This window comes from Gobius niger, assembly GCF_951799975.1.
Source record: "Gobius niger genome assembly, chromosome: 21".
Classification (NCBI taxonomy): domain Eukaryota; kingdom Metazoa; phylum Chordata; class Actinopteri; order Gobiiformes; family Gobiidae; genus Gobius; species Gobius niger.
Genome location: NC_136872.1, coordinates 28,119,903 through 28,135,253, shown reverse-complemented (window position 1 = coordinate 28,135,253; position 15,351 = coordinate 28,119,903). Strand labels below are relative to the sequence as shown.

Genomic DNA, 15,351 nt, shown 5'->3' with positions numbered 1-15,351 from the left:
CTCCGGCCCCTGGCTGCGCCGAGAAATTCTGTCCATAAAAGTAATGAACAGAACCGGTGACAAAGGGCAGCCCTGAGGAGACCAACACGCACCGGGAACAGGTCTGACTTACTGCCGGCAATGAACCAAGCTCCTGCTGCTCATACAGGGAACGGACAGCCCTTAACAGAGGGCCCCGGACCCCATACTCCCGGAGCACCCCCCACAGGGCACCACGAGGGCCCGGACCCCATACTCCCGGAGCACCCCCCACAGGGCACCACGAGGGCCCCGGACCCCATACTCCCAAAGCAACCCCCACAGGGCACCACGAGGGCCCCGGACCCCATACTCCCGGAGCACCCCCCACAGGGCACCACGAGGGCCCCGGACCCCATACTCCCGGAGCACCCCCCACAGGGCACCACGAGGGCCCCGGACCCCATACTCCCGGAGCACCCCCCACAGGGCACAACGAGGACCCCGGACCCCATACTCCCGGAGCACCCCTCACAGGGCACCACGAGGGCCCCGGACCCCATACTCCCGGAGCACCCCCCACAGGGCACAACGAGGACCCCGGACCCCATACTCCCGGAGCACCCCCCACAGGGCACCATGAGGGACGCGGTCGGACGCTTTCTCCAGATCCACAAAACACATGTGGACTGGTTGGGCGAACTCCCGCAAACCCTCGAGCACCCGACGGAGGGTATAGAGCTGGTCCAGTGTGCCACGACCAGGACGAAAACCGCATTGTTCCTCCTGGATCCAAGGTTCAACTATCGGCCGGATCCTCCTCTCCAGCACCCTGGAGTAGACCTTACCGGGGAGGCTAAGGAGGGTGATTCCTCTGTAATTGGAACACACCCTCCGATCCCCCTTCTTAAAGAGAGGGACCACCACCCCGGTCTGCCAATCCAGGGGCACTGTCCCCGACCGCCACGCGATGTTGCAGAGACGTGTCAGCCAAGACAGTCCTACAACATCCAGAGACTTAAGGTACTCAGGGCGAATCTCATCCACCCCCGGAGCCTTGCCACCAAGGAGCTTTCTCACCACCTCGGTGACTTCAGCCCCGGTGATGGGCGAGCCCACCTCCGAGTCCCCAGCCTCTGCTTCCCCATCGGAAGACGTGACGGCGGGATTGAGGAGGTCCTCGAAGTCCTCCTTCCACCGCCCGACGACATCCCCAGTCGAGGTCAGCAGCCCCCCACCCGCACTGTACACAGTGTTGGTGAAGCACTGCTTCCCCCTCCTGAGGCGCCGGATGGTTTGCCAGAATCTCTTCGAGGCCGACCGATAGTCTTCCTCCATGGCCTCCCCGAACTCCTCCCAGACACGAGTTTTTGCCTCCGCGACCGCACGAGCCGCAGCACGCTTGGCCTGCCGGTACCTCTCAGCTGCCTCAGGAGTCCCACAAGCCAACAAGGCCAGGTAGGACTCCTTCTTCAGCTTGACGGCATCACTTACTACCGGACACCCCTCCCAGGGACTCCAAGAAGGCCGGGTACTCTGCACCGATGTTGGGCCCGCCATGCCGGGCGACGTCTCAGTCCTTGCATGTTGTACGTCCATAAGAGTTTTCTGAGCTGCTCTTCGTCTGACCCGTCACCTCAGACCTGTTTGCCCTGGGAGACTCGACCAGGGGCATAAAGCCCGAGACAACAGAGCTCCTCGGATCATTCGGGCTCAAACAACCCCCCCACGTTAAAGGAGCAGCTCACGGGGCTGCGTTTTGAAACCATTTGTACAATGTCATTCACACATACTGACATGTTTGGTATCCACGTGTAGCAGGAAAGATAATCCAAATATGGTCATTTCACCCACTAGCGGTCGTGATGCGCTAATATCAACCTTTTCCTGGATAAAAAGTTCCATAACGCGCCTTTAAACATCTGCCCAAAGCTCCTGAAGTTTTGAGGAGCTCTGGGTATTTGCTGATCACGTGATTCCTGTGCAACAGCCCCCCCTACTGGACAGCAGTGTGTAACGCAGGGTATACAGTAGAGGCCCAAGGACACAGCCTCAGGGGACGCCTGCAGGACTCACGCCCCCTCTACTCTCTGCAGCTCCGCCCCAAACTAAACCTCAGCTCCGCCCCAAACTAAACCTCAGCTCCGCCCCAAACTAAACCTCAGCTCCGCCCCAAACTAAACCTCAGCTCCGCCCCAAACTAAACCTCAGCTCCGCCCCAAACTAAACCTCAGCCTCGCATTAAAGCAACACTGTGGAACATCTGAAGCCCCGCCTGGACCGGCTTTACCCAAATCTAAAGCTTCTGGAACACAAGTCTCAAAACCAGGACAAAAACGCAAAAGAGCAGCAGAAAAGTCAAAACACGTTCTGTAGTTCTTAGCTTTCAAATGAGCCGCGACTGTGCCCTGGAGGCTGTGAGGAGCTTTTAGATTTGGGTAAAATTGAACTCGGTTAAGGCGGGGCTTAAGAGGTAAAGCTCTAAGGAAACATAGTATTTGCAGTATTTGCAGTAGTATATGTAGTAGTATGTGTAGTAGTATATGTAGTAGTATATGTAGTAGTATATGTAGTCGTAGTAGTATATGTAGTAGTATATGTAGTCGTAGTAGTATATGTAGTAGTATATGCAGTAGTATATGTAGTCGTAGTAGTATTTGCAGTAGTATTTGCAGTAGTATATGTAGTCGTAGTAGTATTTGCAGTAGTATATGCAGTAGTATATGTAGTAGTATATGTAGTCGTAGTAGTATTTGCAGTGGTATATGTAGTCGTAGTAGTATTTGCAGTAGTATATGTAGTACTATATGTAGTAGTATATGTAGTCGTAGTAGTATTTGCAGTAGTATATGTAGTCGTAGTAGTATATGCAGTAGTATATGCAGTAGTATATGTAGTCGTAGTAGCATTTGCAGTAGTATTTGCAGTAGTATATGTAGTAGTATATGTAGTAGTATATGTAGTAGTATATGTAGTCGTAGTAGTATTTGCAGTGGTATATGTAGTCGTAGTAGTATTTGCAGTAGTATATGTAGTACTATATGTAGTAGTATATGTAGTCGTAGTAGTATTTGCAGTAGTATATGTAGTCGTAGTAGTATATGCAGTAGTATATGCAGTAGTATATGTAGTCGTAGTAGTATTTGCAGTAGTATATGTAGTCGTAGTAGTATATGCAGTAGTATTTGCAGTAGTATATGTAGTCGTAGTAGTATGTGCAGTAGTATATGTAGTCGTAGTAGTATATGCAGTAGTATTTGTAGTCGTAGTAGTATATGCAGTAGTATTTGCAGTAGTATATGTAGTCGTAGTAGTATTTGCAGTAGTATATGTAGTCGCAGTAGTATTTGCAGTAGTATATGTAGTCGTAGTAGTATATGTAGTAGTATATGTAGTCGTAGTAGTATATGTAGTAGTATATGTAGTCGTAGTAGTATATGCAGTAGTATATGTAGTCGTAGTAGTATTTGCAGTAGTATATGTAGTCGTAGTAGTATTTGCAGTAGTATATGTAGTCGTAGTAGTATATGCAGTAGTATATGTAGTCACAGTAGTATATGTAGTAGTATATGTAGTCGTAGTAGTATATGCAGTAGTATATGTAGTCGTAGTAGTATTTGCAGTAGTATATGTAGTCGTAGTAGTATTTGCAGTAGTATATGTAGTCGTAGTAGTATATGCAGTAGTATATGTAGTCGCAGTAGTATATGTAGTCGTAGTAGTATATGCAGTAGTATATGTAGTCGTAGTAGTATATGCAGTAGTATATGTAGTCGCAGTAGTATATGTAGTTGTAGTAGTATTTGCAGTAGTATATGTAGTCGTAGTAGTATATGCAGTAGTATATGTAGTCGCAGTAGTATATGTAGTCGTAGTAGTATATGCAGTAGTATATGTAGTCGTAGTAGTATATGCAGTAGTATATGTAGTCGTAGTAGTATATGCAGTAGTATATGTAGTCGCAGTAGTATATGTAGTCACAGTAGTATATGCAGTAGTATATGTAGTCGTAGTAGTATATGCAGTAGTATATGTAGTCGCAGTAGTATATGCAGTAGTATATGTAGTCGCAGTAGTATATGTAGTCACAGTAGTATATGTAGTAGTATATGTAGTCGTAGTAGTATATGCAGCAGTATATGTAGTCGTAGTAGTATATGCAGTAGTATATGTAGTCGTAGTAGTATATGTAGTCGTAGTAGTATATGTAGTAGTATATGTAGTCGTAGTAGTATATGTAGTCGTAGTAGTATATGTAGTAGTATATGTAGTCGTAGTAGTATTTGCAGTAGTATATGTAGTCGTAGTAGTATATGTAGTCGTAGTAGAATTTGCAGTAGTATATGTAGTCGTAGTAGTATTTGCAGTAGTATATGTAGTCGTAGTAGTATTTGCAGTAGTATATGTAGTCGTAGTAGTATATGCAGTAGTATATGTAGTCGCAGTAGTATATGTAGTCGTAGTAGTATATGCAGTAGTATATGTTGTCGTAGTAGTATATGCAGTAGTATATGTAGTCGTAGTAGTATATGCAGTAGTATATGTAGTCGTAGTAGTATATGTAGTCGTAGTAGTATATGTAGTAGTATATGCAGTAGTATATGTAGTCGCAGTAGTATATGTAGTCGTAGTAGTATATGTAGTAGTATATGTAGTCGTAGTAGTATATGTAGTCGTAGTAGTATTTGCAGTAGTATATGTAGTCGTAGTAGTATATGTAGTAGTATATGTAGTCGTAGTAGTATATGCAGTAGTATATGTAGTCGTAGTAGTATTTGCAGTAGTATATGTAGTCGTAGTAGTATTTGCAGTAGTATATGTAGTCGTAGTAGTATATGCAGTAGTATATGTAGTCGTAGTAGTATATGCAGTAGTATTTGTAGTCGTAGTAGTATATGCAGTAGTATATGTAGTAGTATATGTAGTCATAGTAGTATATGCAGTAGTATATGTAGTCGTAGTAGTATATGCAGTAGTATTTGTAGTCGTAGTAGTATATGCAGTAGTATTTGTAGTCGTAGTAGTATATGCAGTAGTATTTGTAGTCGTAGTAGTATATGCAGTAGTATATGCAGTAGTATATGTAGTCGTAGTAGTATATGTAGTAGTATATGTAGTCGTAGTAGTATATGTAGTCGTAGTAGTATTTGCAGTAGTATATGTAGTCGTAGTAGTATTTGCAGTAGTATATGTAGTAGTATGTGTAGTAGTATATGTAGTAGTATATGTAGTAGTATATGCAGTAGTATATGTAGTAGTATATGTAGTCGTAGTAGTATATGCAGTAGTATATGTAGTCGTAGTAGTATATGCAGTAGTATATGTAGTCGTAGTAGTATATGCAGTAGTATTTGTAGTCGTAGTAGTATATGCAGTAGTATTTGTAGTCGTAGTAGTATATGCAGTAGTATTTGTAGTCGTAGTAGTATATGCAGTAGTATATGTAGTCGTAGTAGTATATGTAGTAGTATATGTAGTCGTAGTAGTATATGTAGTCGTAGTAGTATTTGCAGTAGTATATGTAGTAGTATGTGTAGTAGTATATGTAGTAGTATATGTAGTCGTAGTAGTATTTGCAGTAGTATATGTAGTAGTATGTGTAGTAGTATATGTAGTAGTATATGTAGTCGTAGTAGTATTTGCAGTAGTATATGTAGTCGTAGTAGTATATGTAGTAGTATATGCAGTAGTATATGTAGTCGCAGTAGTATATGTAGTCGTAGTAGTATATGTAGTAGTATATGTAGTCGTAGTAGTATATGTAGTCGTAGTAGTATTTGCAGTAGTATATGTAGTCGTAGTAGTATATGTAGTAGTATATGTAGTCGTAGTAGTATATGCAGTAGTATATGTAGTAGTATATGTAGTCGTATATGTAGTCGTAGTAGTATATGCAGTAGTATTTGTAGTCGTAGTAGTATATGCAGTAGTATATGTAGTAGTATATGTAGTCATAGTAGTATATGCAGTAGTATATGTAGTCGTAGTAGTATATGCAGTAGTATATGCAGTAGTATATGCAGTAGTATATGTAGTCGTAGTAGTATATGCAGTAGTATTTGTAGTCGTAGTAGTATATGCAGTAGTATATGTAGTAGTATATGTAGTCATAGTAGTATATGCAGTAGTATATGTAGTCGTAGTAGTATATGCAGTAGTATTTGTAGTCGTAGTAGTATATGCAGTAGTATTTGTAGTCGTAGTAGTATATGCAGTAGTATTTGTAGTCGTAGTAGTATATGCAGTAGTATATGCAGTAGTATATGTAGTCGTAGTAGTATATGTAGTAGTATATGTAGTCGTAGTAGTATATGTAGTCGTAGTAGTATTTGCAGTAGTATATGTAGTCGTAGTAGTATTTGCAGTAGTATATGTAGTAGTATGTGTAGTAGTATATGTAGTAGTATATGTAGTAGTATATGTAGTAGTATATGCAGTAGTATATGTAGTAGTATATGTAGTCGTAGTAGTATATGCAGTAGTATATGTAGTCGTAGTAGTATATGCAGTAGTATATGTAGTCGTAGTAGTATATGCAGTAGTATTTGTAGTCGTAGTAGTATATGCAGTAGTATTTGTAGTCGTAGTAGTATATGCAGTAGTATTTGTAGTCGTAGTAGTATATGCAGTAGTATATGTAGTCGTAGTAGTATATGTAGTAGTATATGTAGTCGTAGTAGTATATGTAGTAGTATATGTAGTCGTAGTAGTATATGTAGTCGTAGTAGTATTTGCAGTAGTATATGTAGTCGTAGTAGTATTTGCAGTAGTATATGTAGTAGTATGTGTAGTAGTATATGTAGTAGTATATGTAGTCGTAGTAGTATTTGCAGTAGTATATGTAGTAGTATGTGTAGTAGTATATGTAGTAGTATATGTAGTCGTAGTAGTATTTGCAGTAGTATATGTAGTCGTAGTAGTATATGCAGTAGTATATGTAGTAGTATATGTAGTTGTAGTAGTATATATAGTCGTAGTAGTATTTGCAGTAGTAAATGTAGTCGTAGTAGTATTTGCAGTAGTATATGTAGTCGTAGTAGTATTTGCAGTAGTATATGTAGTAGTATATGCAGTAGTATATGTAGTAGTATATGTAGTCGTAGTAGTATATGTAGTCGTAGTAGTATATGCAGTAGTATATGTAGTCGTGGTATTTGCAGTAGTATATGTAGTCGTAGTAGTATATGTAGTTGTAGTAGTATATGCAGTAGTATATGTAGTAGTATATGTAGTTGTAGTAGTATATGCAGTAGTATATGTAGTAGTATATGTAGTCTTAGTAATATATGCAGTAGTATATGTAGTAGTATATGTAGTCGTAGTAGTATTTGCAGCAGTATATGTAGTAGTATATGCAGTAGTATATGTAGTAGTATATGTAGTCGTAGTAATATATGCAGTAGTATATGTAGTAGTATATGTAGTCGTAGTAATATATGCAGTAGTATATGTAGTAGTATATGTAGTCGTAGTAATATATGCAGTAGTATATGTAGTCGTAGTAGTATATGTAGTACTATATGTAGTAGTATATGTAGTAGTATATGTAGTACTATATGCAGTAGTATATGTAGTCGTAGTAGTATATGTAGTCGTAGTAGTATATGTAGTCATAGTAGTATTTGTAGTAGTATATGTAGTCGTAGTAGTATTTGCAGTAGTATATGTAGTAGTATATGTAGTCGTAGTAATATATGCAGTAGTATATGTAGTAGTATATGTAGTCGTAGTAATATATGCAGTAGTATATGTAGTAGTATATGTAGTCGTAGTAGTATATGTAGTCATAGTAGTATATGTAGTACTATATGTAGTAGTATATGTAGTAGTATATGTAGTAATATATGTAGTTGTAGTAGTATATGCAGTAGTATATGTAGCAGTATATGTAGTCGTAGTAATATATGCAGTAGTATATGTAGTAGTATATGTAGTCGTAGTAGTATATGTAGTCATAGTAGTATTTGTAGTAGTATATGTAGTCGTAGTAGTATTTGCAGCAGTATATGTAGTCGTAGTAGTATTTGTAGTAGTATATGTAGTCCTAGTAGTATATGTAGTCGTAGTAGTATATGTAGTCATAGTAGTATTTGTAGTAGTATATGTAGTCGTAGTAGTATTTGCAGCAGTATATGTAGTCGTAGTAGTATATGCAGTAGTATATGTAGTCGTAGTAGTATATGTAGTCGTAGTAGTATATGTAGTCATAGTAGTATTTGTAGTAGTATATGTAGTCGTAGTAGTATATGCAGTAGTATATGTAGTCGTAGTAGTATATGTAGTCGTAGTAGTATTTGTAGTAGTATATGTAGTCGTAGTAGTATTTGCAGCAGTATATGTAGTCGTAGTAGTATATGCAGTAGTATATGTAGTCGTAGTAGTATTTGCAGTAGTATATGTAGTCGTAGTAGTATTTGCAGCAGTATATGTAGTCGTAGTAGTATATGCAGTAGTATATGTAGTCGTAGTAGTATTTGCAGTAGTATATGCAGTAGTATATGTAGTCGTAGTAGTATATCTAGTCGTAGTAGTATATGTAGTCATAGTAGTATTTGTAGTAGTATATGTAGTCGTAGTAGTATTTGCAGTAGTATATGTAGTAGTATATGTAGTCGTAGTAGTATATGCAGTAGTATATGTAGTAGTATATGTAGTCGTAGTAATATATGCAGTAGTATATGTAGTAGTATATGTAGTCGTAGTAGTATTTGTAGTAGTATATGTAGTCATAGTAGTATTTGCAGCAGTATATGTAGTCGTAGTTGTATTTGCAGCAGTATATGTAGTAGTAGTAGTATATGTAGTCGTAGTAGTATATGTAGTCATAGTAGTATTTGCAGCAGTATATGTAGTCGTAGTAGTATATGCAGTAGTATATGTAGTCGTAGTAGTATATGCAGTAGTATTTGCAGTAGTATATGCAGCAGTATATGTAGTCGTAGTAGTATATGCAGTAGTATATGTAGTCGTAGTAGTATATGTAGTCGTAGTAGTATATGCAGTAGTATATGCAGTAGTATATGTAGTCGTAGTAGTATATGCAGTAGTATTTGTAGTCGTAGTAGTATATGCAGTAGTATTTGTAGTCGTAGTAGTATATGCAGTAGTATATGTAGTCGTAGTAGTATATGTAGTAGTATATGTAGTCGTAGTAGTATTTGCAGTAGTATATGTAGTCGTAGTAGTATTTGCAGTAGTATATGTAGTAGTATGTGTAGTAGTATATGTAGTAGTATATGTAGTCGTAGTAGTATTTGCAGTAGTATATGTAGTCGTAGTAGTATATGCAGTAGTATATGTAGTAGTATATGTAGTTGTAGTAGTATATATAGTCGTAGTAGTATTTGCAGTAGTAAATGTAGTCGTAGTAGTATTTGCAGTAGTATATGTAGTCGTAGTAGTATTTGCAGTAGTATATGTAGTAGTATATGCAGTAGTATATGTAGTAGTATATGTAGTCGTAGTAGTATATGTAGTCGTAGTAGTATATGTAGTAGTATATGTAGTAGTATATGTAGTACTATATGCAGTAGTATATGTAGTCGTAGTAGTATATGTAGTCGTAGTAGTATATGTAGTCATAGTAGTATTTGTAGTAGTATATGTAGTCGTAGTAGTATTTGCAGTAGTATATGTAGTAGTATATGTAGTCGTAGTAATATATGCAGTAGTATATGTAGTAGTATATGTAGTCGTAGTAATATATGCAGTAGTATATGTAGTAGTATATGTAGTCGTAGTAGTATATGTAGTCATAGTAGTATATGTAGTACTATATGTAGTAGTATATGTAGTAGTATATGTAGTAATATATGTAGTTGTAGTAGTATATGCAGTAGTATATGTAGCAGTATATGTAGTCGTAGTAATATATGCAGTAGTATATGTAGTAGTATATGTAGTCGTAGTAGTATATGTAGTCATAGTAGTATTTGTAGTAGTATATGTAGTCGTAGTAGTATTTGCAGCAGTATATGTAGTCGTAGTAGTATTTGTAGTAGTATATGTAGTCGCAGTAGTATATGTAGTCGTAGTAGTATATGTAGTCATAGTAGTATTTGTAGTAGTATATGTAGTCGTAGTAGTATTTGCAGCAGTATATGTAGTCGTAGTAGTATATGCAGTAGTATATGTAGTCGTAGTAGTATATGTAGTCGTAGTAGTATATGTAGTCATAGTAGTATTTGTAGTAGTATATGTAGTCGTAGTAGTATATGCAGTAGTATATGTAGTCGTAGTAGTATATGTAGTCGTAGTAGTATTTGTAGTAGTATATGTAGTCGTAGTAGTATTTGCAGCAGTATATGTAGTCGTAGTAGTATATGCAGTAGTATATGTAGTAGTATATGTAGTCGTAGTAGTATATGCAGTAGTATATGTAGTCGTAGTAGTATTTGCAGTAGTATATGTAGTCGTAGTAGTATTTGCAGCAGTATATGTAGTCGTAGTAGTATATGCAGTAGTATATGTAGTCGTAGTAGTATTTGCAGTAGTATATGCAGTAGTATATGTAGTCGTAGTAGTATATCTAGTCGTAGTAGTATATGTAGTCATAGTAGTATTTGTAGTAGTATATGTAGTCGTAGTAGTATTTGCAGTAGTATATGTAGTAGTATATGTAGTCGTAGTAGTATATGCAGTAGTATATGTAGTAGTATATGTAGTCGTAGTAATATATGCAGTAGTATATGTAGTAGTATATGTAGTCGTAGTAGTATTTGTAGTAGTATATGTAGTCATAGTAGTATTTGCAGCAGTATATGTAGTCGTAGTTGTATTTGCAGCAGTATATGTAGTAGTAGTAGTATATGTAGTCGTAGTAGTATATGTAGTCATAGTAGTATTTGCAGCAGTATATGTAGTCGTAGTAGTATATGCAGTAGTATATGTAGTCGTAGTAGTATATGCAGTAGTATTTGCAGTAGTATATGCAGTAGTATATGTAGTCGTAGTAGTATATGCAGTAGTATATGTAGTCGTAGTAGTATATGTAGTCGTAGTAGTATTTGCAGCAGTATATGTAGTCGTAGTAGTATATGCAGTAGTATATGTAGTCGTAGTAGTATATGTAGTCGTAGTAGTATATGCAGTAGTATATGTAGTCGTAGTAGTATATGTAGTCGTAGTAGTATATGCAGTAGTATTTGCAGTAGTATATGTAGTCGTAGTAGTATATGCAGTAGTATTTGCAGCAGTATATGTAGTCGTAGTAGTATATGCAGTAGTATATGTAGTCGTAGTAGTATATGTAGTCGTAGTAGTATATGCAGTAGTATTTGCAGTAGTATATGTAGTCGTAGTAGTATATGCAGTAGTATTTGCAGTAGTATATGTAGTCGTAGTAGTATATGCAGTTGTATATGTAGTCACAGTAGTATATGAAGTCGTAGTAGTATATGCAGTAGTATTTGCAGTAGTATATGCAGTTGTATATGTAGTCACAGTAGTATATGTAGTCGTAGTAGTATTTGCAGTAGTATATGCAGTAGTATTTGCAGTAGTATATGTAGTCGTAGTAGTATATGTAGTAGTATATGTAGTCGTAGTAGTATTTGCAGTAGTATATGTAGTACTATATGTAGTCGTAGTAGTATATGTAGTAGTATATGTAGTTGTAGTAGTATTTGCAGTAGTATATGTAGTCGTAGTAGTATATGCAGTAATATTTGCAGTAGTATATGTAGTCACAGTAGTATATGTAGTCGTAGTAGTATTTGCAGTAGTATTTGCAGTAGTATATGTAGTCACAGTAGTATATGTAGTCGTAGTAGTATTTGCAGTAGTATATGCAGTTGTAGAAGTATTTACTCACAGTTAGCGGGGGGGCGGGGCCGTAGCCGTCGATTCTGGCGTGAGGGGCGTGGTCTGAGCTGTGTCCGTGCATCATGTGACCGGGGCTGGGCTCGATGGGCGGGGTCTCGTCGTCATGGTAACGGTACTTCTACAAAAGACCCGTTTATACTTCATTAAGAAAGAGGTCGTTAAGATGGGACAAAGTGAGTTCAGCCCAATATTTATTTATTCAGATTTATATATTTATATATATGTATTTATATTTATTTACACATTTATTTATATATTTATTTATATTTATTTACATGTTTATTTATATGTATTTATATGTATTTATATATTTATCTATATTTATTTACATGTTTATTTTGGACACATTGTTTCATTTCGACATCCATCAGCGACAATAACCCACTGTTTTCATTCATTCATTTATTTGTTCCTTATCCATCAGGACCATCAGGACCATCAGGACCATCAGGACCATCAGGACCATCAGGACCATCAGGATCATCAGGACCATGAGGACCATGAGGACCATCAGGATCATCAGGACCATCAGGACCATCAGGACCATCAGGACCATCAGGATCATCAGGACCATCAGGACCATCAGGACCATCAGGATCTTTAGGATCATCAGGACCATGAGGACCATCAGGACCATCAGGACCATCAGGACCATGAGGACCATCAGGACCATCAGACTTTACTTTTCTCAGATGCTGAACTTCTTAAACTTCTTAAAACATCAACACTTTCACCTGAGAACCTGTAACTTCCTCAGAACATGTTAAATAAATGAATATCTTCTCTGAGCTCTGAGGTCACAGTGTTGTTGCTCCTTTAGGGTTTTCAGGGTCTTCAGTTTTTTGATACAGTATTTACAGTAATGTGTCTGTAGGGGGCGCTAACGTGCCCTCTCAGTACCTGCAAAGGGAATCTGATGTTCAGTTAAATATCAAAGTCTCACTGAAGAAAAGTTATTCCCGTGTTTTGGAAAAGTCCTCACGTCTCTGAGGAAACATTTCAATGTTCTCCATTAAGATCACGGGACGTTCTGGTCGTCGCTACGGCAACGGCGTGTAAAACACGGCAACGGCGTGTAAAACATGGCAACACCGTGTAAAACACGGCCTGGTGTGACTTTATGATTAAACGACCAAATTATTTACATTTGAGTTTAAACTCTCCATATAGTCCCTGCAGGGGGCGCTGTGTTTAGGACTGAAACATATGAGGAGGTTTTAAACTGTACCAAGTGAAAAAAATGGCCGATTCCCGTCATCCAAAATGGCCGACATCCAATATGGCGGACGGCGTCGTCATAGTCATGAGGTACGTCTGGACCGATGTTTTTGATTCTACGACTTTATCAAATCCGACGTGCACGAGGCGAGCGCACGAGGCGAGCGCACGAGGCGAGCGCACGAGGCGAGCGCACGAGGCGAGCGCGTGAGTGTGTGAGTGTGTGAGTGTGTGAGTGTGTGAGGGGGCGAGCGCTTCGTGCTCGTTTTGTGGCTCTTCAGGGACAGTTTTCTGCTTCACTGAGTCTTTGTCACAGATGAGGCAGTTCCAGCGCTGTCCAGCAGGGGCCGCGGGCCGCAGGCTGGGAACCCTCTGGTGTCTGTGGTGGAGCTCATGTTTGTGACCGTGTGATATATTTCACTGTGTCATGTACAGATACATACATGTGTGTGCAGCTCTCAGTCATACAGGAGTTTTCCATCTTCAGTGTAAATGAACATAACTGCACAGCTGCTGGACGACTGAGAGCACAGACCTGAGGATGAGAAGCAGCTCTGAGGCTCCTCCAGCGACAGACAAGGACTGTCCCTATAATCAATCAATAAACCGGGTCTAAACCGGGACTAAACCGGGTCTAAACCGGGACTAAACCGGGACTAAACCGGGTCTAAACCGGGTCTAAACCGGGACTAGACCGGGTCTAAGCCGGGTCTAAACCGGGACTAGACCGGGTCTAAACGGAGCGGGAACGAGCCGAGCCGGAGCGACTCTGGAGCAACACGTCCGGCCGCTCTGGGCCTCGGTAAACCGGGCCCGCGCCGGGACTAAACCGGGCCAAACCGGGCCTAACCCCCCGCCGTGACCACGTGCCGCCGTTACCTTCGTGGTGACGATGCAGAGACAGTCCATGTCCCCATCACGCGCCCTCACATCCTCCCGCGCGCCTCGCGTCCTTCGCTCCTTCCTTCCTTCCTCGTCTCCTCGTGTCCTCGCGCGCGCGCCCCCGTGCTCGTGAATGAACGCGGTGAATGACGGTCAGAAATAAATAAATAAATAAATAATAATTATTTAAACAGAAAAGCGCAGTGGGGGCGGGGCGCGCGCGCAGCCGCGGGTTTAAGGCATTTCCTCATTTATTTGATTCTCTTCATTCGTTCAGGTTTTTAGGGTTGTTTTTTTCGGGAGGGGGAGGAGGGGGAGGAGGGGGAGGCTGTTGCTATGGAGACCTGCAGCTGTTGCCCCGGTGACGCTGCTGCAGCTGTTTCCAGGCAACAGGAGGCTGTAGGAGCGCGAGGAGGAGGAATATTAAACAGGAGCGGTTTCCACGGCAACCACAAACTACCCGAGGGTTCGACCGGAGACGCCCCGAGTCTGAGTCTGAGTCTGAGTCTGAACCCTGAGTCTGAGTCTGAACCCCCGAGTCTGAGTCTGAGTCTGAGTCTGAGTCTGAACCCCCGAGTCTGAGTCTGAGTCTGAGTCTGAGTCTGAACCCCCGAGTCTGAGTCTGAGTCTGAGTCTGAGCCCCCGAGTCTGAGCCCCGAGTCTGAGTCCCCGAGTCTGAGTCTGAGTCTGAGTCTGAACCCCCGAGTCTGAGTCTGAACCCCCGAGTCTGAGTCTGAGTCTGAGTCTGAGTCTGAACCCTGAGTCTGAGTCTGAACCCCCGAGTCTGAGTCTGAGTCTGAGTCTGAGTCTGAGCCCCCGAGTCTGAGCCCCGAGTCTGAGTCCCCGAGTCTGAGTCTGAGTCTGAGTCTGAGTCTGAGCCCCCGAGTCTGAGTCTGAGCCCCCGAGTCTGAGTCTGAGCCCCCGAGTCTGAACCCCCGAGTCTGAGTCTGAGTCTGAGCCCCCGTCCCGGTTACTGGTTTGCTCCTTTAAAGGAATAGGCCACCGTTTTTACATACTGAGATATGTTCTTACCTCACTTTAGACGAGTTAATATATCCCCGTCTGGTCTTTGTCCGTGCGCTCACACATACGCAGCCTCTCCCACATGTCATATAGCTCCGAAAAAGCTCACGATAGAAGCTACCAAGCTCTTCCACGTGTTCCCTATTTAAAGAGGGGGTATTATGCTTTTTTCAGCCACATAGCACCAGTCTATATCTCACTACAATGATGACAAACCTTCTGTTGGTCTGTAAATGCAGTAAATTAGAATAACTGCCTTGTATAAAATTGCTCTTTCAAAATGGCGGTAGCGAAAGACTTGAAATAGGCCCCTGTCTCTTTAAGAACCTCTGACCCTTTAGACACGCCCCCTCCATACGCTGTCTGTGGCATCACAACACTGCGCTCGTTGTCTCAACTGTATTGAAACTACGATCGGTGCATTTTAATTTTTATTGTTGGAAAGGA

At 40.5% G+C, this 15,351-nt stretch overlaps 1 protein-coding gene across 1 annotated transcript in view; it reads right to left on the bottom strand.

Moving 5' to 3' along the window:
* Positions 1-14,017, bottom strand: part of LOC306980436 (disks large homolog 4-like) — a 35,735-nt gene extending 21,718 nt beyond the window's left edge. Inside the window, exons 1-2 of the mRNA XM_079579812.1 lie at positions 13,879-14,017; positions 11,771-11,899 (exon numbers count right to left, since the gene is read on the bottom strand). Coding sequence (XP_079435938.1) covers positions 11,771-11,899; positions 13,879-13,908 — 159 coding nt within the window. The 5' untranslated portion in view covers positions 13,909-14,017. The remainder of the gene's footprint in view (positions 1-11,770; positions 11,900-13,878) is intronic.
* Between the last annotated feature and the right edge of the window lie 1,334 nt (positions 14,018-15,351).